A 25,643-nucleotide genomic window follows, 5' to 3' on the forward strand; every position below is an offset into this window, starting at 1 on the left:
GGTTGAGAGAACTACTTTAAACCCCTCAAGTGAAGAGGGAATCATAATTCACTGATGTAGGGAGAGCAGCTCATAGAACTCCTGGTGAGCCGGAGTCACTGAATCCACCAAAGTTAGGCTATGGGTCCATACTGCATTGTGAGAGGGACAGATGCTGGGATGCACTCAAGTAGATGGAGACACACTACTAGCATAGAGTCCCAGATTACACCCCAAAGGGAAAGAGGCAAGATACCCAGCCAATGCACTCTGGGATGAGGATAGACCTGCAGGATTCTCTTTAAGGGGCAGGCCTTCTAAATGCACTGCAACAGGGAGGAAATGCACCAAGAGAGAATGAGAGGCCTAAAGAATTCACTGAAGGTGAAGAGACAACACAGATCCTTCACTAGAGGGATAACCCCACAGAATGCACTCTGAAGAGTGTTCTATATTCTGGATTGAGATGGGAGACAGACTTCTGATGATAGCACTAAGAGTGTTGCATGCATTGTAAAGGGGCAAGGGACACTAACCTGTCAACTGTGAGGGTGGAGTGTCCAGCAGTATGCACAGTTAATGGAGGAACCTACAGAACACCCTTTATAGAGTTAGGGACCCAGACAGTCCACTATAATGCTAAAAGCACCCACAGAATTCTCTGCAGTAAGGAGAAAGAGTACAAAAAATGAAAGAGAGATAAAACAGACCATGATGAATGAAGTGACCAATATGGGACACAACAGAGTATTCACTATGACTTATAAAATACCCTGCAGACACTCACAGAATGCACTGTGAGAACAGTGTGACCTATACAATATACACAGTAAGAGGGTGCAAGGCAAACTAAATGTTCTCAGATGGGAGAGAGATCCCTCGAGTACCCTGCACGCAGAGAGAGAGACCACAGAATCCACTGTGAGGTGAGAGAGAGGTCCAAGAAAATCACTGTGAGGGGAAGCAACCCCCACATAAGACAGTGTCATTCGAGACTGCCCAAGAAACTCTCTGTAAGGACTGAGGGGCCCTAGACTCCACCATGAGAGAGACAGACCCTCTGAATACACTGTGATGGGGATGTGGTCAGAGGAGAGACATGCTCAGAAAATCCAGAGAATGTGGAAGGAGGCCCACAGGTTGTCATGAAAAGTGCAGAGCATAGGAGGCTCCTCCCTCTACTTTGGAAACAATCAGGAGTGCCACCACAATAAATATTAATTCTCCCCCTTTATGCCCTCTGTTCCCACACAGTTGTCCTCCGAGTATCAGACTCGACCAAGAGATATTTTATTATGCTTTACACCAGCCATTCCCCAGTCACTTCCTACTGTACAATGAGAACATGTGTGCCAGAAAAACCTCTGGATAGTGTGCTGTAAAAAGTTTAAAAAACATGAAGAAAGAAAAAAAAGCAAGTTATTTACCATCTGTTTTTTCTCTTTTCCTTACAGTATCCCCTGGTGGAAATCCTGGTAAGTGTTGTTCCAGTTTAAATGTAAAGGTCTGTCGCATAAATGATGGTCACAGGACACCAGCTCATGTTTCAATAGTAGAATTAAAGTCTCCTAGGAAAAGGGGTTATCTTTCATGACATTGAAAGTGTACCCATATTGGAGGACTCACATTAAGGACTACGTACATGGTTGATTTATCGCCTAGTAAATTAGACAAATCTCTGTTGTTGTTCTAACAGATTAGACAGACCTTCCTGGTATTAGGTATTCATCTAGGGCTAAAAGGTATATTGTCACTGTGTTTACTCTGTTGAGATGTCTTCACAACTCTGTATGCCTGGACAAGGAAATCATATTGTCTGGCCTGCAAACAGTCAATACATGTATGTAAATAAACACTTACAGCTATGTGGGACCTGTACAGCTGCAATTAGATCACAACACAAGAGCATGAGGAGTTTCTGAGAAGGACAACTGTGACAGGTTAAAGTGCTACTATAGAACAGAACTTAGAAACTGTGACAGGTTAAAGTGTTACTATAGAGCATAACACAGAAACTGTGACAGGTAAAAGTGCTGTAATAGAACATAACATAGTGAATGTGACAAGTGAAAATGCTACAATAGAACATAACATAGAAACAGTGTCAGGTCAAAGTGCTACAATGAAGTATAGCATAGAGACTGTGACAGGTCAAAGTGCTGTAATGGAGTGAAACATAGAAAATGTGACAGGTGAAAATGCTACAATAGAACATAAGAAACATTGTCAGGTCAAAGTGCTACACTGGAACATAGCATAGAAACTGTGACAGGTCAAACTGCTACAATAGAACAGAACACAGAAACTGAGACAGGTCAATGTGATACAATAAAACATAATGTAATAATTGTGACAGGTCAAAGTGCTACAATGGAACACAACACAGAAACTATGACAATTCAAAGTGCAACTATAGACCATGACATAGAAACAGTGACAGGCCAAAGTTCTACAATAGAACATATCATAGAAACTGCGACAGGTCAAAGTACTACTATAAATCACAACATAGAAACTCTGACAAGCCAATGTGATTCAATAGCACATAACATAAAAACAGTGACAGGCCTGTTTATATTGTTTGACCTGCGGTTACTGCTGGAGTTACGATTGTCTAAAGTCTAAATATTATGGTACCCCTGAGTCTTTTTGTTTCTTGCAGATACCTGTAGGGCTACGGACTATATTGTACCAAGAAAACCAAATAAAATGTGTTATTAACCTCTTCCGTGCTCATGGCGGCCCCCGGCCGTCATGAGTCAAGGCGGGCGTGTGTGCTCAATGGCCAGGGGCCGGCGAGCCACGCCCAGAATTGGAATGTCCCAGCACAACGGCAGAATTCGCTCAGCAGCTAAGCGGTTAAAAAAAAACAACAGTGACAGGTCAAAATGCTATAAATAGAACACAACATAGAAACAGTGATAGGTCAATGTCATACAATAAGACATAACATAGAAACAGTGACAGGTGAATGTGACACATCAAAAAAGTAACATGGAAACTGTGACAAGTCAAAGTGCTACAGTAGTTTATAACATAGACACTGCAATAGGTCAAGTGCTACTGAAGAACATCACATAGAAACAGTGACAGGTCAATGTGCTACAATAAAACATAAGATAGAAAATGTGAGAGGTCAATGTGCTACAACAAAACATGACACGGGAACACACAAATTAAAACCAAACAATTGCTAAGGCTAAACATAAAATGGTAAATAAGTTGAAAACTCTAGGGTAATTGGACCACAGAGCTAAACTGTCAGAATAAAAAGAGACCTATATGAAAAGCATGATGCTTACTAAACACAGCTAGAATTAAAGATCAAAATCGTAATCAGCAGGTGCAAGAAAAAGGGATTGCTAAGGTAAACAACAGCATCAGGAGATACAATTTCAGGAAGTTAGTGACAGCGTTATCAGGCTGGAGAGGAATGGGTGATTACTGATCATGATAAGTGTGCATAGAAGCGGGTAAAAGTATCACTGGACAAATTCAAGGTTGCATTTAGGAAGTCACAGTTTGACAAAATTTAAAGCAGCCCCAGTCTTTGAGTGCAAAGACCAGACGATCTAGAGTTTAAAAGAGCTCACTTCTCAACACTTCGAGAAGTCAGCAGAAGCAAACAGTGACTGCAAAGTGAACACTGCAGTCTTGAAGTTTCATGAAAGCCATCACTAAAAAATTGTCACAATAAAATGGAACAGACAGGGAAACCCTGAAACAGAGGATAATGCTGGTTAAGTAAAATGGTAGGACATGTACTTTTAAGTTTTGCATGTCCTGGTAGTGAAAGACACCTACATTCGTTTTTCACTATGCATGAATGAATGAATACTTTATTGTTTGGTTACTCAAAACCATTACATTAAAATCAAAATGCAAAATTACAAAATTACAAAAGTTAAAACCAGGAGAGTTTCGAGAGATCAGTCTATATAGTTGCTCCCTGAGTGCTAGGAATACGATAGATAGGGTTCATAGTAAGACGTGGGCCTGCAAGTCTCTATGTGATCGAACCCTCAGAGGCCATCAGCAAGGACCGTGTTTGATAGATAAACTTTCCAAAAGAGGCCATGTGCTTTACCGTAGTCAGAGTATAGAGATGGATGATCCCCTCCTTTGCGGTACGTGACCCCGCTTGTCTTAGAAGTGGCCTGAGATAAAGACTGCGGGCCATGCGCAGGGCCAGGCAGCAGAATAAAAGGTGGGCCAATGACTCACGTTTATACCTGCATAGCCTACATTCCTGGACTCCTGAGCCAGCCTGACCGAAGGCGTATAATTCTTTGAGGGGCAGAGGATGTAGTCTGTAGGCTAAGATCTTGTGAAGGGCTGCGCGGCCCACGGCCTGCGAGAGATGATGTTTAGGATTGTGCAGGATGTGCGGTAGGCACAGGGACTCATGAAGATCTTTTCTTACCAGAGACTCCAGATCCAGTTCCCGTGATCGCGCCCGTACTTGTTTTTTGATCGAGTTTTTGATGGCGGTGTAATTGACGTGTTCGGGGTTCCAAGAGTTGATGGCAAGGTTGAGATGATCCTTTGCCGCATTGAGAGTGGCCGACCAGGGGTTCCCTGGTTCTCTGAAGATACATTTCAGGACTGCCTTGAGTGTGTTCTCCTGTGCCGCCGTTGTTAAAAAGTAATATTTACTTAAGGCGGCCATCTCTTCCAGATTTTGCTGGTTGAGTGAGAACTCCAGGCAGACAAGGGTGTTTCTGGTGCACCTTGGAAGGTGGAATAGTCTCTTATATGCTCTGCAATGAATTTTTTCTAGTTCATTGTTCAGTTTGCCCGGAAATGCTTGTAGAGCGTAATTGAGGGCCGGCATTAGCTTGGCTTTGAGTACTCTTTGGATAGCCATTGTGGACGGGCTGTATAAGGAGGCTTGCAGCTTGCAGATGGCGTAGGTGATGGTTTTGCCTTTGCCTTGGATGGTCTTTAGATGGGCGCTTGAGAGCCCCGACTCCTGGAAGCAGATGCCCAAATAAATGTACCGCTGTGTGCTTTCCAGCAAGAGATGGCCTAGCCTCCATTTTAATGATTTTTTCTTTGGGTAATGTCCGAAGATGATTACTTTTGACTTGGATGGGTTTGCTACAAGCCTGTTTTTATCGTTGTATGCGGCAAGTCCTGTCAGCGCCTTTTGTAGCCTAATTCTCGTGTGGTCCAAGAGTACCAGGTCGTCAGCATATTGCATGAAATGTATTTTGATCCCACAGATCTTTGGGGTGACCAAGGCTGCCCCGGTCAAGGCCCTCTCCATGTCCGCTGTGTATAAGTTGAATAACAATGGGGCCAGCACACACCCTTGTTTGAGGCCTCGATCTGTGTCGATCTTCGCGGATGCGTGGTCCCTCGAGAGTTTAATTCTCACCCACGTTTTTTGGTACAGGGACTGGGTCGCTTTTAACAGGGATGAATTGATGTTCCATTGAACCAGCTTTCTCCACAGAATTGCACGATCTACCCCATCGAACGCCGCCGAGTAGTCAATGAAGCAGGCGAATAAGGGAGGGCTTTTGCGTGTCCGAGCGCGGTGGACCAAAAAAGATAGTGCGATGATATTGTCGACTGTGGCGGACCCAGGTCTAAATCCGGTTTGGCAGAATGGAAGAAGGCCTTCTGCGCTCGTCCAGTCTGCGAGGTCCCTCAAGATGGCACTAGCGTAGGCTTTTCCCTCGATGTCCAGAAGGGCGATCATGTGGTAATTAGAAGGTTCAGTTTTGGGGCCTTTTTTGTGGATTGGCTGTAAGAGCGAGCCTCTCCATGAGTCTGGTGCATCCCCCAGGAGCCAACATTCAGTGTACAGGTGGGTCAGGTTTTTGGATCAGAAGTCGATGTTTGCTTTGAATAAGTGTCCAGGGAGGCCATTAGGACCCGGTGCACCGTTTTGTCTGATGTTTTTTAGAATTTTGGACACTAGCATTTTTCCCGGCGGGGCCATCTTCTCGGTGGATGGGTCTAGGTCGGCTCCTGCAATAGATGTTTCGTTTTGCTTATTAACCGGGCCGTCTTCGGTATAGAGTGCTTTTACGTGGGCGACCCAAATGGAGGCTTCAAGGGAATTTGCTCTATGATTTGAGCCTCATCCCAGGTTGCATAAATAGTGCCAAAACTCTTGCGATTTTCCTGGGCTCAGCAAGTCAAACATTTTCAGCCATTGTACTTCGCAGTAGACTCGTTTTGCTGCCCAAACCTTCTTTGAGTGGCTTTTTTTAGCCTCTTGTAATTGTTTCTTGTTTAGGCTTGTCCCAGTTTTGCGGAGGAGTTTGCGTTTCTTGTTTAGTTGTTTTGCGCTTATTTTAATTTCTGTGTTGTGGCCGTATGTGGGTAGGGGATGCCTATGAATTGTGCTGTTTGAATTCCCACAAAGAATCACCGCCAGGGTCCCTGTTATGGCGTTCCAGGTTGCTATTGCACCCTTTTTCTGTTCGCTGGGTAGCCAGCCTGTCCACTGGTTTCCCAGCTGTTAAATGTAGTAGTTGCGGTCTGATCCCATTGGATTCTTCTGGGCAGCTTTATTAATTCTTCTCCGTCGGCTGCTCCGATGTATTTGAGCCTGTGGCGTGTATCCGCTGTGAGGTTCAGTGTAATAGTTAAGGCAGCATGATCGCTGTCGCTACGCGGGTGAACTGAGAAGTTTGACATTAGGGGTTGGAGTTTATCACTTAGGATGATGTAGTCGATCGTTGTTTGATTGTTGAATGTGGAACCGACAAAGGACCCAGGGCTGTTCTTTAGAAGGACTTAGTGTGCTGTCGCCAGGTTGTAGGATTTTAGTAGGTCGTTCAGTGCGTTAGTGGCCCCGGGCAGGAGACTTCGTGTGGTAGGTACCCCTATGTTATGGGTGTTGAAATCGCCAAGGATAATGCATTCTAGGGCCGGGAATTGAAGCAATAAGGACTCGAGGTGATTTGTCAGCGTGGCCGAGTTGGATGAGGGCCCATGGGAGTTATGATAGAGGTTGATTAGTAAAAGTGAGAGATTACCATTTGTCGGGCAACAGCCTTTCAGGATGCCTGCCTGGAGGGTATCCGGGAGGTTAGGTATTTCCGCAAATTCCAGTTTAAGTGAATGTTTTATGTAGACACATATCCCACCCGATGGTCTTCCGAATATGTTGAGCTTTTTTGCTGGTTTTCCATATTCTGCATATCCTCTTAATGAGAGAGGGTGGATTTGCCAGGATTCTTGTATGCAGATTATGTCCGCGTCCTCCATGAATGTCACCGCGGTTTGTTTAAGAAGCAACCTCCTGAGCCCAGCGACATTCCAAGTCATGATTTTCAAACTGACCGGAGACCGATCCCTCTCTGAGGACTTTAGGTGCCCGTTTGTCATGCTTCGGTGGGGTTGGCCTGAGGCATTGAGGCAATGTCCGTTAGGATCTGGAATTTAGTGCTAGCGGCAGCCAAGACCAGTCTTTGCTCGCGCATCCCAATGTTGCGCATATGCGTGTACACTGGATCGGATCGGTTGCTATCTTGATTGGGGTTCTGATGGTTAGACCTGTGTTTGTACCACCTTTGGACCCCTGGCGTGTGGGCGCCATGTTTGGCACATGGGGGGGGGCGGGGGGGGTCGTGCAAGCATAGGTGCTCTCCAGCTGATTGTGCCGTGTTTACCATCTGGGAATGCGCGGAGTGTGTTTTTAAGATAAGGGGGTATTATGTGCACGCTTAGATTTTATTTTTATGCCCCAGCTTTCCAGTAACTTATGCTGGCTTTTCAAAGCCTCAGCCATGTCCGGGCTCATGAAGGTTAGCTCCGTGGTTTCATTTTTCTCCTCCGCATCTGGCGGCAGGAAGGAGATGGTTTCAATGTCTGTAGTTTTTATTCCCTCCAGCCCTGGAATGTTTGCACAAAGTATTAGAAGGTTACTGCGGTTGAGAATGTCCCACCTCCCCTGAGAGGCATAATCGGGGTACACCATTATTTTCCGATCCTGGGAGTGGTTTAATTGGCAGGCAGAGTCCGCTACCTGGCCGGCTGTTTGTGGTGACTGTGATACGCCAGATGGAAGGGCGTTTGCCTGCCTGTTTAACCCCGTGGGCCGCTGAAGGGCCACCGTGAATGGTAAGCTAGGTGGGCCATTATTAGGCGGCATGTTTTCAGTGTCCTTGAAATCTAGGGCAGCCAATGGCACTTGGGGCGCATGGTACGTTGTCAACGTTGATGGAACGATGACCTGAGAGTGGTTTAGGCGAGGGACATATTCACTTGCGTGGGCTTGAGTCGCTTCCACGGTGTTTTGTCCTTTTAGGTCGTTTGCTTGATTTTTTGTTGGTGCTGTTGAGGCTGGGTGCGGAGCTGCGGGCGGGGCGACCAACCCTGGGATTATTGCTGCGTTGGTAAAGTAAGAGACTTCGAGTTTTGGCTCAGTGGTTTCTGGTGTTTTGGTGATTACTGCTAGTTGAGTCGTTTCCGGTGTCTCTGTGTGGCCTTGCGTCTGGTTGTCGGGCCGTAGCCTTCCCGTATGGATCTGGGGGCAAGAGATTTATTTTTGTTCGCCTTGTTGATTTTATTTTATTTTTTCTTATTTTTCCTGGATACATTTTGAAGGTCTAGGCTGGTCGATGTGGTAGTATGCTGATGGTCGTGGTTTTTTGTTTTGATCGGGGTGGCGTTTGTTCTGCTCATGCTGTTCGCGGACGGAGGCGCCACCCAAGCGATTTTATCTTCCTTATGAGTTTCTATACTGTCGTGTGGTGGGTTTTTTGAGCCTTCTTTTTTTAGGGGGTCAGGAGCTGGGGCCTGTGCGGTTGAATCCTTGATCTTGACGGCTTCTGTCTTGAGATCCTCTATTAGTGTAGTCATGATGTGCGGGAGTTTTTCTAGGTTGTTCAGAATTGGGCTGCAGCTACATGACTCAGGCTTAAAGTGTGTGCTATCCTGTGCTCTACGGATCAGGGAATTCAGATGATCCAATTTAGCGTCGATCCCAGAGATTAGGTTTGCGACAGTTTGTAATATATTTATCTGGGCATCGAGCTTGTCGGCGTGCATTATTGCGGCGCCAGTCATGGAAATGAGTGTCTCGTTAATAAGTGTTAGATGGTCTACAAACACTGGGGGGCTCTCCCCCCTGTCCAAGCTTCTGCGCATTGGCGTTGATAGCTGGGTCATTTTGACTTGTTCCGGGGGGCTCCAGCTCAACGGGTTCGGGGACTGGGTGTGCCGGGCCAGTAATTGTGGAGTTCCTCCTCCTTCATTGGTTTCATGAATGCTGCTGGGCGCATCAGGCATGTGCTCTCCGTTTGCTGAGGCTTTGCTGCGTGAGCTGTTGGGTGTGCCAGCCGTGGGGGCCCCGTTTGGGGACATGTTCGGTTGGGGGTCTTCAGGTGATTGGTGGGTCGGAGTTATTGTTCTGATGTGATCGGACCTCGATACGACCCTGTCAGATGCCTCTAACTTGAGGGATTTTCCACCGTGGAGCGTAGTTATTATTGGAGATAGGGTTATTCCTGGTGGCAGTGGGGCTAGGGGTTTGACCGTCCTCAGATGATTTAGTGGGCGGTGTGCAGCTTAAAGGCCTAGATGGTTCGGCTGAACTTGTTACCAGGGGGCACAAGAAGCTTCTTATGTCTCTGTTTCCTAGGGGCCCAGTGGTGGCTACGTTAGCGCCGGAGCGGGGAGTTAAGTTGACTAGGTTATAGCATTTCCCATCTTGCCCTGCTTGCGACGATGCTGGGATCGATGTCAGTGCTGGGAACGCAATAGGTAGACCTGGGGGCGTTGGCGTTGCTCCGGTGACTCCGGGTGATTCTGGGAGACCCCCCTCCAGGAGCCCTGACCCAGGGTAGAAGCCCCCCACTCCCGGGGGGTAGAAGAGTTTAGCCTTCCGTCTCCTGGCAGATCTGTGGGGGTGAGGCTTTTCCTGTGCCTGCAGTAAGGTCGAGTTTCTAGTCCTCATTGTTTTTCCCTGTTTTTCCCTGTTATCCCTGTTGTCTTTTCCTGGTGCGTTGTGCTTGCTGCGATAGTTGGGCGATGGGGAGGGGGGTGATGAGGGGGCGGCCGCGGGCGGCGTGTTCTCCAATGCGAGGGGGGGTCGCCACAGTGAGCAGGGCCCGCTACCTCTGTCCCGATGAGGCTGGCCGGTTGTTGAGAGTTTGGCTTTGCTCTTGCTCTGCGTGTGCTCCCCCCCCCCCCAGCCCCCAGCTGTAGCTTGCTGTCTTGCAATGACAGCAGCCTTGGTATTGACTCACCAGCGCCCAAGACCTCTTATCCTCCGCCTCCGACTCCTGCACTCCGACTCCTGCACAAGTTCCTCGCTCTCCGGGGGTGAGCCGGTTCTCTATTCTTCAATTCGCTGCCCTTCTTTGCTTTTTAGCTCAAGGCTCTCTCGGTCACCGTGCTGCTCAGGGGGCCAGACTTAGCAGGACTTAGCAAGCAGTACCGGAGGAGGTGTTGTTATCACAGCGCTCGGGGCTCGGGACACAGCGCTCACACCTGCCTACGGCACATTAGCACACGGGGGCGCTGGGGGGGGCAGTGAGGGGGGCCAAGGTGACAGCTCCCCCCCGCTGCTTGCCGGTGTTGTTTTCACAGCGCTTAGAGCAGCGCTCACACCTGCCAGCCGCACCTTTGCATCACCTTGATCCTCGCTCCTGTCCTGTCTCGAGGTTCGCAGGGGTGGTGGCAGTGTTGTAGGCTCAGCGCTTGGAGCAGCGCACACACCTGCTCTCGCCTACCTGCCTGCCCGCCGCAGCCTGCTCCTGCCCACCGTATCACCGTATCGCAGCGGAGGACCAGCCGCAGTCGGACCAGCAGACAGAACGAGAGCGGCGGCGGCCCGTTACTGCCCGCTACTTTCTCGTGCTTCGTGCCCCTCGTACTTCGTGCTTGGCACTACGTGCTTCGATGGACCCGATGGACCTGTAGGCTCCTTAGGCTCCTTAGCGGGTGCGGTTACGGGGGGTGGGAGCGGCAGTCTCCGTGTCCGTCTCACTTCGGTGAAGATGGCGTTCACTACTGTGAGGCCTGCTGCTCTCATAGGTTAACATTGGAAATTCCTTAATACACTTTTAGACTGTAATTCCTGAATAGAAAGGAGTGGCTTTGCGATGTTTTATATCTTTGGAATGGTAATGATAAATCCTCTTTACTGGTAAGGATGGATTTAACATTACTCTTTTAGAACTGCCACTTTTAGAAAGTGGATATTTCTCTGCTCTTACATCTCTGTGTGCCTGCAGCCTGTCTCCAATACACATCTGGGGTGGGTGACAGTTTGACATTGTGCATTCCCTCTAGACAATCACACACAAAGGAAGGTTAGTTGTGTCTGAGTGCCCATGTGCATCCTGATGGCTCATCCTGGGCAGGATGGGAGAGAGGAGCTTGCACTTACACCTGTATAGGCCGTTTCCTGTCCCCACACAAAGGGCGGATTACCACCCTGCAGTGAGTCTGAAGCCAGGACTGGAAAGAGTGGATATTTTTCGCACTTCAAAGACCCTTCTTTGAAGTCACCCCCACTTCAAAGGCACAACTTAATATACGTATTGTGTCTCTGAACCCACCAAATCAGACATTGCTGGACATGTAAAGAACCTCTGTGAGAAGAACTGCTGTACTGCTGCTGGGACTGTCACTCTTCTGGACTGCTGCTCTGGAAGAAGTGCTTTTCTGTTGAGCCTTCCCTGCTGCCTACTGCTCTCTGACCCTGCTGAGGAGGAGCTGGACTCTGCCTTGAAACCAGAGTAATCTTTAAGGGCTTTTTGGTTTGCCTCCTTTTTCCTGAGACTCAGGGATATCAAAGTCTCATCATCTGCTCCTGTGCCTGTCCCATTGAAATGGACCCCCAGGTGCTTGCTTCAGTGGAACTGAAGCATTCCTGCTTGTGTGAAGCAGAACTGACGCATCGCTCCTGTTGTGGGAGAGGACCCAGCGCATCGCACTCAGACCCAGTGCATCACTTCCAGAAACCAACGCGCCGGAATTGCGCATTGCCACCACAGCACTGTGGGAATATTGACTGCATGGAGAAACCCGGCGCATCGCTCTCAGAACCAATGCATCCTGGCTTCAGCACTTTGTCTTCAGAGCCAACCCTCCACCACCACTGTGTGAAGAAAATAGACACATCTCCTTGACTGCAGGGACTGACGGATGTATGACATTACAACACATACTTTTACAACGCATACCTTTACAACACATTTTTTACAACGCAACATCCATTACAACGCATTCCATTACACTGCATGCCAATACAACAAATTTTTAAAAACTACCTTTACAACGCATTCCATTACAATGCATACTACCTTTACAACGCATATCATTACAACGCATACCATTACATTGCATGTATGGTAAGTATTGGATAGTGTAGGGGTAAAAATTACTATTCTAACTCCAGGGAGTGCAACAGTAGGGTAAGTGTTGGATAGTGTGGGGGTAAAAATTACTATTCTAACTCCAGGGGGTGCAACGGTAGGGTAAGTGTTGGATAGTGTCAGGGCACTATACGTTGTGATGGTATGCGTTGTAATGGTATGCGTTGTAATGACTGTGTTGTAATGACATGCGTTGTAGTGTCATGCGTTGTAATGGTTGCGTTGTAATGGCATGCGATGTAATGGATGTTGTGTTATAAAAGTTTCGTTGTAATGGTAGTGCGTTGTAAAAGTTGCGTTGTAAAGGTTGTTTCCTGGGACTGACACCCATGCACCGCTCAGCTGCTCCCCGCATCTCCCTGTTGTGACCAGGACAAGGTATTTTGTTCAGAGGGCCTTGCGTGGTTCCTGTACCCGGCCCACGCTCCATCATGGTAGGTATCAACTCTTGTTTTGCCCTGGTCCAGCGCGACCAGATAACCTCCATAGGAACTTTTTGCTTGCGAGCTCTACAGCCACTTTCAGTTTTTAAAATTCATATCTCTACTTCTACTTATTGGATTTGTGTCATTTGGTCTTGCTCTATATCATTATTATCTATTTTTCTAACCTGGTGTGGAGTCTTTTTGTAGTATTTTCATTGTGTAACTGTGTGTTGGGTTGCACAAATAGTTTACCCATTGCCTCATAAGTTAAGCCTGACTGCTCTGTGCCAAGCTACCAGAGGGTGAGCCCAGGTTAACCTTTAATGTGCATCTTCCTGACCCTACCTAGGATAGTGGTTCCTGCATGGGCATGGTGTATACCTCTGCCAACCAGAAACCTCAGTTTCTAACAGAATGTATGGCAATGCAGAATAGAAATGCTGAAGGGAATTTGTCCAGGGTTGGAGATGACTTGCATATATGGTGGTCATGTCTCTTCTTACAGACCTTCTGGAAGGAAATCTTGAGTCATATAAGGAGCATATTGGGATACCCACTGAAATCTGACCCAGCAATTATATTACTAGGCCTAGAGTAATCTAAAATTACGGGATTTACTTTAAGAGACTGGAGACTTATTACAAACATGCATTTAGCAGCTAAATAACATGGGGCTCAAAAGTAGAAATTTAAAGAGATACGGATTACGCGGGCATGGGCGAGTAAATTATGGATGCATTGGAAGAGCTTACTTGGAACTTAAACAATATGGGGGTAAGTGGGAAAGCATATGTAAGCCTTTGTTGGTCTGTTTTGAGGTAGGAAACGGCATTAGCAGGTACAAGATCATTAAGGAAATAGAGACTATTATAATAGTAAATGCTATTTGATCAGGCTTATTGAAAGGTTACCTAAAAGCACATGATGATACTCTAGAGAAATTAAATGAATGTTATATCTGCCCTTTATAAACATGAATGTAGTCGATCCCACTTGGGAAGAGCGGGGAGGATAAAGGAAGGCGGATCACTGACATAATATCGACGGACAGAATATCGACTAGCAAAAATATCGATGAAAAATATCGACAGACAGAATATCGAGTTTGTATCTATAAACAGGTAAGTACAAAAATATCGAGTACAAAATATCGTTTACAAAAATATAGTTTTAAAAAATATAGACTTTATTAAAAACAGTGTTAAATTAAATTAATATTAAAAATTATTTACTAAAATATACTTAAAAAGACTTAAATTAACTTATAATAATTAAATAATTAATAAAAGTTATAAAAAAAGTTTTACAATCATATTTGTTAAAACATATATATATATATATAGTAACATAATATAATTAAATAATATCCAATATTATTACCGTACGATAGCAGAAGTGTAAAAAATACTATTCCCACTCCAGAGAGTGCAACAGTAGGGAAAGCGTTGGATAGCGTAGGGGTAAAAATTACTATTCCCACTCCAGTGAGTGCAACAGTAGGGAAAGCGTTGGATAGCGTAGAGGTAAAAATTACTATTCCCACTCCAGTGGGTGCAACAGTGGGGAAAGTGTTGGATAGCGTAGGGGTAAAAATTACTATTCTCACTCCAGTGAGTGCAACAGTAGGGAAAGCGTTGGATAGCGTAGAGGTGAAAATTACTGTTCCAACTCCAAAGAGTGCAACAGTAGGGAAAGCTTTGGATAGCGTAGGGGTAAAAATTACTATTCCCACTCCAGTGGGTGCAACAGTAGGGAAAGCGTTGGATAGTGTAGGGGTTAAAATTACTATTCACACTCCAAAGAGTGCAACAGTAGGGAAAGCGTTGGATAGCGTAGGGGTAAAAATTACTATTCCCACACCAGTGAGTGCAACAGTAGGGAAAGTGTTGGATAGCGTAGGGGTAAAAATTACTATTCCCACTCCAGTGGGTGCAACAGTAGGGAAAGCGTTGGATAGCGTAGGGGTAAAAAATACTATTCCAACTCCAAAGAGTGCAACAGTAGGGAAAGCGTTGGATAGCGTAGGGGTAAAATTACTATTCCCACTCCAAATAGTGCAACAGTAGGGAAAGGGTTGGATAGCGTAGGGGTTAAAATTACTATTCCCTCTGCAAAAAGTGCAACAGTAGGGAAAGCGTTGGATAGCGTAGAGGTAAAAATTACTATTCCCACTCCAGTGAGTGCAACAGTAGGGAAAGCGTTGGATAGCGTAGAGGTAAAAATTACTATTCCCACTCCAGTGGGTGCAACAGTGAGGAAAGCGTTGGATAGCGTAGGGGTAAAAATGGCTATTCCCACTCCAGTGGGTGCAACAGTGGGGAAAGCGTTGGATAGCGTAGGGGTAAAAATTACTATTCCCACTCCAGTGAGTGCAACAGTAGGAAAAGTGTTGGATAGCGTAGGGGTAAAAATTACTATTCTCACTCCAGAGAGTGCAACAGTAGGGAAATTAAATACTTCATATATTATTTCAATAAATATAAATTAATATCTATAAAAAATTAATTAAAAGTAATTACCAATTTAATATAATATAATAATTGATCAATTAAAATTACAAATTAAAATTAATTATTACAATTATTTACCTATTAATAGAAACAAATGACAAAATACCAATTAATAATTTAACATTTAAAAATTAATTAACAATTAATTCAAATTAAATACAATTAAATACATTTATTTATTTAATTAATTATAAATAAATTACTTCCCACCCTATTACCCTATAAACCCACAACCCACTACAGATTATAAATTAGTAAAATTAACATAATTATCAATTAATCAATTAAATAAAATTAATTGGCAATTCAAATTTAATTACCCATAAAAAATCAATTAACAATTAATTCTAAAGAAATACCAATAAATATTTTTACATATTTAATTAATTATAAATAAATTACTTCCCACCCAATTCCCCTATAAACCCACAACCCGCTACAGAAAATAAATTAGTAAAATTAACATAATTAGCTATTAATCAATTAATTAAAATTAATTGCCAATTAAAATTTAATTAATTACCTAATATAAATTAATTAACAATTAATTAAAAATGAATACCAATAAATAAATTTACATATTTAATTAATTATAATTAATTTACATCCCACCCTATTCCCCTATAACCCCACCACCCGCTACAAAATTAAATTACGGAAAAATTAAAAAAACAAAATTCATGAATTAAAATAAATTATAACATAAATAAACACTTTTCACACATATAATAACATAAAAAACACTATAAAAATTTGATATTATTAAAAATTCGATAATTTTAATAACCTATATTATATACTTCGATATTTTAAATGTCTATATTTTTAACATTCAATATTACATTACATACCTTAAAAACGATATTTTTGATGTCTATATTCTGTCCATTCGATATTTTGTCCATTCCATATTTTAAACTCGATATTATGTCCATTCGATATTTTGTAGTCGGTATTTTGACTGTTTACCAAGGAAGCCATGTGAAGTTGTGAGAATGTAACAGTTTCATTGCAATTGATAATCCAGGCTTCCTTAGTTGTTATGTAGCTGAAATAATAAAACATTTCAATACTCTTGGAAGAAAAATTGTGGGAATTAGTGCAAAAGTGGTTGCTTACCTCACCCATTTTTGCATATGTTGTAGTTTCCCCCATGTTTTCTCCTGGAATATTTCTACAAGCTAAACCTAAAAGTATTAGGGGACAATGTTGGGGTGGTAATTGCGGCGTCACGACCCTGTACTCATATATGGGGGAAGTTACATTTGAGATATTTTTAATAGATAATATCAGCCAAGCACCGTGTTAGTGATACTGTTGGATGTACGGGGATGGAATGGGTGGTACCTGACGTTTTTGCTTTCTTCTACAATAGGACCCCCATGAATATTGCATCGCTCAGTGGTGGGACCTCACCCCTCGCCAGGGCTTCGTTGAAATGAATTTCAAGCTCCCACCTGACCCCGTGGAGGGGACGTACTTAATCAAGGTGGCACACCTCCAGGCCATACAGACCTTCCTGGTGGTAAAGATGGGTAAGGACCACACTTCATGTGACACCTTTTGAGGCAGGTTGTTGATAGATGGGCAGGTTTGGTTATGGGTGGGAGTAGACATTCAATATCTGCCTGTTTTTTTATTTTGGGAAATTCACAAAGCAAATGAAAATTAATAATAACATTTTGGTGAAAAGTGTTTTGTTTTGCTGGAGAATTTTTATGCTCCCAAAATTGTGGAAGTTCAGGAAATTTTAGCACAAAGTTGTGAAGCTGTGAACCTAATGTAACACTGCCTGTGGAATGAAATATCACACAATTCTAATTATGGGACAGTTTTAATTGGCGAAATGAATGTGGCGTTCACCAATAGTGGTTTAACTCTGTGGCTCACAATCACGTCCTTTGCGGGTGGGAAAGAGAGGAAGTGTGCATCTCCACCCACACTAAAAGAGGCTTATCACAGAAGCAATGTGTAAAGCATTGGCACAGCACTCCCACACAATAAATACACTGAGCGTCACAAAAGAGACATCGCACGTGGTGAATGTAAATAAAGATTGTACTCAGCACACACATTAATTAACACAACATGAACATCATGTATCTCTGGGCATAAATCACACTTGGAAATATTACTAGCAGTACTAGGGCCAACAGTGTTAAAATTACATCAGTAATATGCACACTTGGGAAAAATTCTTTTTTACCCCTGCACCCTTATGTGGTGCGATAAGTTGTCAGAACTGGGCCCACCCTAACAAATAGCACAATTCAAACCCACAATTTCTAGGGTGCACCCAGGTCACAATGATATTCGGAATGTGTACACACAGGAATTTATAGCATTTTTCAGCAGCGCAGTAGGTCAAGGCCGCATGGGTCAAACCAATATCAATACAGTGTATTCGTTAGGCAATGAAACAACCAAGTTAAACAAAACTGCTGCACGGAGCAAATATTAGCAGGCTGTTCTAATGAAACACATTCTCCTGTACTCACACAGCACCATAATGTGGTGCAAAGGATAGCGGAAAATCCATATGAAGCACACTTGTATACACACACACAGCCCGCATCGTGGTGCAAATGATATCCGGCAGGTCAGTTGATAATATGAATGTGGACCCTGAGGCACAATCCCTCCCTCACCTCTCAGTTACCCCCAACACTACTCTGCCCACAGGTTAGAGTAAAAAAAACACCCTTGCCAATGCTGTTTTTTTCCAGCGGTCACGCTTAGTCAGGGGCCCTGGGGAGAATGCTAGAGTCACTAGCAGGGTAACCAGGCAACAGTCAACAAATGGTGGGTTGTCCACCACAAGGGAAGTTCACCCAGTTTATGCGTAGCAGAAATGGGCTAGAGGCTCTTCCACTTCTTTCAAGAGATCCCTCAATTTACTTTTTGATACCTGCCCACTACTGCGAAGCACAGGGAAGATCTCGAAGTCTCTCGACCAGCTTCGGATCGCTCCTCAGCCCAGTCACTTACTCTCACCACCCAAGCCCGATCCAGGCGATAGCACCTGGCAACAACAAAGTAATCTGGCTGGGTGAGGGGAGGACAGTTGGTTCACCATACTGAGGGCAAGATGGAACAATCGTCCAATGGTGGGTTGCAACTGTCCCTGCACACCAAGGGAAGTGATACACACAGGAATTTATAGCATTTTTCAGCAGCGCAGTGGTTCAAGGCCGCAGGGGTCAAACCGATGTCAATACGGAGTATTTGTTAGGTAATGAAACAACCAAGTAAAACAACACTGCTGCACGGAGCAAATATTAGCAGGCTGTTCTAATGTCCCTGCACCCCAAGGGAAGTGATACACACAGGAATTTATAGCATTTTTCTGGTGCGTGTTGATCTGAGTTGCACCAGACAATCCGGTCATAATGAACCAAAAGTTGGGTTTGCCGTACCCCCCCTGGAAATGACGCACAAAGTCTGCTGCGCAATAATCTGAGTCACACCAGACAATCCGGTTGCTATCAACCCACCGTCGGTTTTGCTGTACTGCCCGGGAATGAGGCACAAGGTCCTATGCGCGATGATCCAAGTCACACCAGACAATCCGATTCCAATCAACCCACAGTCAGATTCACCTTACCTCCCTCGAATGAGGCACTATGTCTAGTGTGCGATCATCTGAGTCGTACCAGACAATCTGGTTCCAATCAACCCACAGTCTGGTTCGCCGTAACTCCCTGGATTGTCTGGTGCATGATGAAACGAGTCGCACCAGACAATCCAGTTCCACACATACAGTCGCAAGTTCAGCATTACCACACGAGGTAGAATGCGTCACTACTACGGATGTGTCCTTCCTCTGCTGGTCACAAACTGTGAATCAGACTCTACTCGCAATGAGTATGCAGTCAGTGTGTTGCACGAGAGATATGCAGCATGGACGATGATGTTGGCCACGCTGGGTCCCGCAAGTGGTGAATCCACTTATCACCAACAAGACGCTTGTGCATGCTGAGGCCCCAAGATGCAGGAGCTACACTGCTTAGATGCAGGCATGGTTTGGTAGCTCTGCGCAAGGCAATCTGGTCTACAGGCATAACACTTAGTTCCACTCTCACACTGCAGTCAGGATCCCACAGATGAAGTAGCAGCTGGTGAGGGCACTGCACAGAGTAAAAAGGTGGCCTTGGGACACCCTCCACGTACAGTAGTGAGGAAATTAATTCTACACGCGTCCCCCCATCTCAGCGTGCTGCACCCTATTCCTCACGGCTTCATGTATTCATATGGCCTCTCCTGGCCCTGCTTGCAGGAGCACTCAGGACTCTTGCCAGGCTGTACCTGGCACAAAGGGATGGGCTGCAGGAACTGCATCGAGCGCTGCTGTTGTTGCGGAACAGGCTCACCAGGGAGCTGGGGGGACTGAAGCAGCAGATGCTGCGAGAACAACAGGACAAGGTATAATTTAGGAATATTTCCCGTCAGTACATTAGATCATTTGCATGTTTGCCTCGCTTTTCCCACCATTCTTTACATAAGTCCTTCCAGGCTCTTCTGCACATATTCTCCACCTGTCCACAAAAGTTCCTCCTTCATTTCCGTAAAAGGCATACACACGTTGTTTCTTATTCTTACTCTCCCTCTTCTACACGTGCATGTATTATGAACAGGTTTTTGTTTCTGCCACCAACATTAAACTAGATGGCATTTGTAGGTCTGTTTTTCAATTGTGACAGCAAAATAAATAGCTGGAGCATACACACTGCTATTGGCTTAGTAACTAGGGCTGGCATAAAGTCACTTTCATGGCAAAGGTCCAGTTAATAGCCAGTACTGTTTGTGTTCAAGTATTAGCATATAATCGTATATGAGATACTAATTATGTCTATCTGCTCCCGGCTGTCATGAGTCACGGTAGGCGTGTGCTCATGACGGCCTGGACTCGTCAGAACTCCGCCCACTGATTAATTCGCCCGCAGGGGGGGGGCATTAATCGCGCATGGGCGGAGCGGCAACGGCATGACGGCTCCAGGCCGTCATGACCACATGACTACCGTGACTCATGGCGGCCTGGAGCCGTCATGAGCACCGAAGTGGTTCATGAACTGGAGGGGCTTTGGGAATGCTGGACGTGCGAAGGGCTTCTGTTATTATTTTGTACCTAGGCCTAATTTGAGAAGAACTTCTTACTGCAGGAATGTGCCAGATAAAGTGGTAGTGAATGGTTATGCTATTGAGGAGCCTAATCAGTAGGAGTTAAATCCATGGAATGATTTCAAATCTCAGTTGTCATTAGGCACGTTAAAGACGGTCTGTGTGATTGCCAAATATAATACTTAACTGAAAGTAGACTGGAACTTCTTGAGACCTTGCCCCGTGCACCAGGTGAATGGTGTTAGCACACACTGCTGTTGCAGGAGTTGGCAGTGGGGTTGCTGCAGGAGTGGCCAATGAGGCTTAAGGTTGCATGCATCAGAAAGCAGATCCAGAAAGACAGTGAAGGATGGGCATTAACATATGTCTACAGACACAGCTCAAGCAACTGTTATAAATTCCTGTTCTCAGAAGAGCATGCTTGTTTGAACGTCTGTTGTTCACCATGAACCAGAAGACATGTGATCTCGTCTGGTGTGGTTAAGGCAAGGGAGGCACATTACCATGATGCATTAATTAATGTATCCTCACTGGCCTAATTCCCCACTCACCTACCAAAAGCACATACAATCACTAGAAACTCTTCTTTCTTTAGTATGATAGTGTTGCAACTTGTTCTGCTCACTGAGTTACTCACAGTGAATTACCACAACTGTTACTGAGCAATATTTAGTTAATTAATGTGTTGTTTGTCGTTGCTGAAGCAGGCACAAAGCAGAGACCTAGTTTTCCCCGCTCACCCTTAATGCAATTATTTAAAACAAAATTGCTGCTGAGCACACGTTTCCATTATTTTTTTATTAACAGTAAAATGCAAAATAAACAATAATGGTTGATTTTTACCACGCAAGCTAACAAAATCTCAATTCCAATTTAAACAAGCATTTACAATGCAATGGCCTCGGCATTATTAAAGGTAGAGCTATTGGCATTGCTCATGACATTTCTTTTTTTTTTTAAATCATAAATAAATGGCATTGTCATTTATATTGCCAATAGCTTAATCGCTTGCATATGCAAGACCTATTGCATTTGCACCCACACACACACACACAGAGCCCCACACACACACACACACACAGAGCCCCCCCACACACACAGAGCCCCACACACACACAACCCCCCACACACACACACAGAGCCCCCCACACACACACACACAGAGCCACGCACACAAACAGAGCCCCCCACACACACACAGAGCCCCCCCCACACACACAGAGCCCCCCACACACACACACAGCCCCCCCACACCCACAGAGCCCCCCACACACACACAGAGCCCCCCCCCACACACACAGAGCCACACACACACACACACACAGAGTCCCACACACACACACACAGGCCTCAGTCTTCATCATATCTCTGACATTTGTTAAGGCCGCTTCCAATAGGCCTGGGGACGTGTGGTTAAAGAGTGGACTGGTGAGGTCAATTGGACCACAGAAGTCAACGCTGCACATAGGAGGAGTTTCCTTATGCTAGCACCAATGGGAGCACCACAGCATTATGGAATGCGAGTGCTTGGCTATACTTGACGTGAACTCACGAGAGAAGAGCTTTTGTGTCACAGCGAGTGAACAGAGCGCCGTGCTGACCGCATCTTGTGTCACAGCGCTTAGAGGGGCGAGGCAGACAGAATAAGGAGAGGGGCGCTCTTGGGACAGGTTACATGGGCTCACTCTTACTAGTTATCTTTGGGCCCTCTACCGACTGCAAAGAGACCGGAGCATCTTCTGTTCATCTCCTCTGCTTGGTCCAGTGCTCGTATAAATAATTAACAATAACCCGATCCTCTTCTATAGATTAAACAATGCCTGTCTAGTGTTCACGTGCTTTGAGTGGCTTTCTAGCACTTACGGTGTAACAGTGAAGCTGATGGCCAGACGAAGAATAAAAGAGCAAAAGCCCTGGTCAGTTAGCATTGGTCACTGTAAAGCGCCGATCAGCTCCTCGAGCGCAGAGAGCGCAGCATGGCATGCAGCTGCGATCAGGGGCAGTGATGGGAAACGGCGGGAGCAGAGGAGAGGCAGGTGAGGCGGGCCGGTGCTCAAGGTCACACCAGCAGGAATAAGGCGCTGGGAACAGCGGCAACTGGGCCGGCATGGACGGAGAAGAAGCCGGCCCTGGAGAGCAGGGACTCCCTTCCACAACCCCCCCCCCTCCCCGATTTGCTGGAGTAAAACCAAAGCCAGGTCCGCCAGCCTTCAGGTTACCTCACATGACAGACACAAAAACACAGCATCCCCTCTGCGATGCACAGACTCCGACTGATGGGGCTGTGGTATATAAATAAATAATACCGGATCTAGGTTTTACTGGACATAGTAATAACAGATAGCTCAATAAATAAGAGTCAAGATTCGAGGTAGTAGGAGTATGCAGGTTTAATACAGCATAAAGGACAGGAACAGGACAACCTGCATGGGAATAGGATGGCAGGGCCTGACAGGGGGGCCCCGACAGCTGTCGGGCAGGATCTGGGATGAGCACGCTAACATTTAATAACAGTACACAAGCATATATACTAAAACAGTTGCATTACAATGAATACAGTAGGCGGAGCAGTGGGTGTGGTCAATAGCAGTCGCGAAAGATAAGGGTGAAAGTGGGTGTAACAAGAGGCGTGTACATAGACATGTGATGTAAACGTAACAGAATATGTCATAAATGGGGCGGAAACATGGAGGGGGCTACCTAAGGAGCCGGAACCTCTAACCTAATGGTGCGCGCAAACTGACAATGACGTGTTACTAGGAGAAGCTGGGGGCTATGACTTCTGCACTAGGAGCAGAGACTGAAGTCTGGAGAGTCAGGGCAACATGTACCTAAGGCATATCTAGTATCTGATGTTTAGAGAACATGTTGATAGAATCCAAAAGTTATCGGGGTAAAGGCTAACAGACTCTAAGACTGGAGCATGCATTATTCTACATGTAGTGCGTGATGAAGAGTATTAAAGGACCATAAATACAGTATTTCTCTTGCATGGAGACGTAAAGGCTAGACGATGACGGAAACTATTGATGCGATTCAGTAGCTTAGGAATGCAGAGAAGGAGGGCTGGACTGATAACTAGAATCATAACATACTCTTGGCAGACTCGTAGGCAGAGCCAGGCTGAACCGGGCACTGTGAGGCAGGAAGTAAGTGAAGGGTCAGGAATACAGGTGGGGGCTGTATCGCTCCTCAGCGAGGGCTCAGGAGACAGGAGCTGAATCTGGTGTCCAGGCCCTTTTGAGGCCTAGAAACGGGGACTTTACAATGAAATAACGTGCACACTGGGAAAAGTGGCAACGTAACTTTACATAGGCCTGATATTCGTAGTATTCACGAGAACTGGAAACTGGCATACTAGAGATGGACACAACTATAATTGCGTCTTTAATCGAACATGGGGAATACATATGCATATTAATCATGCACACATAACATAAGATGGAGGACACGTAGGGACACAGAACATGGCAAAATTTACTTTTCCACATTCCCTCCTTGTCACTACGTTTCCATCAGGAAACATCAATATTCATGATACCATCTATCATTTCATACAGTATCATTTGCTCGTCTCGAATCGTCTTGGAACGGGATTTAGAACGGGACTTGGGACTAGGAATACAAGAGGTAGCACAAATGCCACAAATCGCAGGGCCACATTGTATACAGAGGCAGCAACTGAATATGATCGCTACTGCAATACCTAGAAAGGACAATACTTTCCATCCCCAAGCGGAAATTATATTCCAGAACCAACCGGACCATGTCCAGGTGCCTGGATCTTGGTGTAACATATGGGCAATTTTATGGAGTCTGGTTATAGCTGAATAAACAGACGGCGCGTTATTAGGAATGAAAATGCAGCAACTAGATCCGATGACTCTACAAGCCCCGCCCCTATCGGCCAGTATGACGTCAAGGACGAGACGATTCTGGAGCACGACAAATCTCATAGCAGATTGTTCTTCGGTTAAGTTACCTAGGGCAGAGGCAGTCTCATTCACTACTGCTTCGAGGGTTCTGGTTAATCTACGGATTAACTTACTATTCTGGACAGGTCCTATAAAGAAGAAGAAACCTTTATTGAAATCTGTATACTGTTCTAGAGCAGTTTCAGTATAATCGACAATTGGGGATTCGATCTCCCTTTTATGTCTAAGATGTACTAGATGTGTGTTTCTGTGATAATCAGATGGGGCTAGGAAAACTGGTGGCAGTAGGAAGGCAATGTAACAGGTTCCCTCCCAATCGAGGGGCAGACGAACATATGCGGTCTGACCACAAACAAAATAAGAATGACGTGAAGCTTTGAAAATAGATTTCCTACTGTCACTATACTTGACAATAGTAGTACAATCACTATGTCCTACATGTACGGAACCATTATTTCGGACACATAATTCGCCTTTAACTGGTAGTACTGAAATAGCAGGTAAGTCTGGAGTAGTATCAGACTGAACATTCAGGACCATAAAATTCGAAGAATAATTACCTAAGTTATAAACTTCATTTTCTAGATCTAACCCAGTTCTGTGGGGAAGACCTTGCTTGTCTGGAAAACATGTACTGTTAAGAAAAGACATATCTGTTGAGGATGACGTTAACGTGGACCATGCTCCACACGAACCATTATGTGAAAATGGATAAGGAAAGAGTGGCAGAACTCCCTTCGGTGTCTGGAAAGGGGGGAGTCGACCACACACCCAACAATTAGTGGCATTGCTGGTCTGGTGTGAATAATGTAACATGCGGATAAAGGAATTATTACGCATAGCAAGACGATAAGATAGTTCATGAGGAGGCAGATCACTAAACGTGTGCTCTACTGCAACAATAGAAGACTTATTTACATGAGAAACTGGAAAATACAAATAAAATGCATAACTGGTGCAGGTAGTCATAAGGCTGAAAAACAATATGAAACTTAGAAAAACGATACATCGGATTGAGTTTTGACTAACTCTCTCACTATGGGGGTCTATTTTATACATGTCAGAAACCGGTCTAACCGTTTCACCCAGGGGAGGACTTAGACAATCAAACTGGCTGACTTATTTTACTAGACCTTAATTTTTTCTTATACTCCTGTTGCGGAGTTTTCTCTAACAGGGAGGGTTCAGTATCATTGTCTTTTGCGGGACAGTCCTTAAGAATAGTACTTTGGCAGTTTTTTAAATCCTCGGAAATGTTCTTAGAAACAGGCTTTAGTCCGTAAAATTTCTTCACATGAGACAAATGGACCCAGCCCTTCCTGCCTTCCA

At 45.0% G+C, this 25,643-nt stretch overlaps 1 protein-coding gene across 1 annotated transcript in view; it reads left to right on the forward strand.

Moving 5' to 3' along the window:
- The window catches only part of LOC144768023 (alpha-2-macroglobulin-like protein 1), a 304,226-nt gene that overhangs the window by 37,767 nt on the left and 240,816 nt on the right, over positions 1-25,643 (forward strand). The window contains exons 5-6 of the mRNA XM_078651421.1: positions 1,434-1,454; positions 16,637-16,796. Of these exons, the coding sequence (XP_078507547.1) occupies positions 1,434-1,454; positions 16,637-16,796 (181 nt within the window). The remainder of the gene's footprint in view (positions 1-1,433; positions 1,455-16,636; positions 16,797-25,643) is intronic.

The sequence above is a fragment of the Lissotriton helveticus genome, chromosome 7 (genome assembly GCF_964261635.1).
Source record: "Lissotriton helveticus chromosome 7, aLisHel1.1, whole genome shotgun sequence".
Taxonomy (NCBI): Eukaryota; Metazoa; Chordata; class Amphibia; order Caudata; family Salamandridae; genus Lissotriton; species Lissotriton helveticus.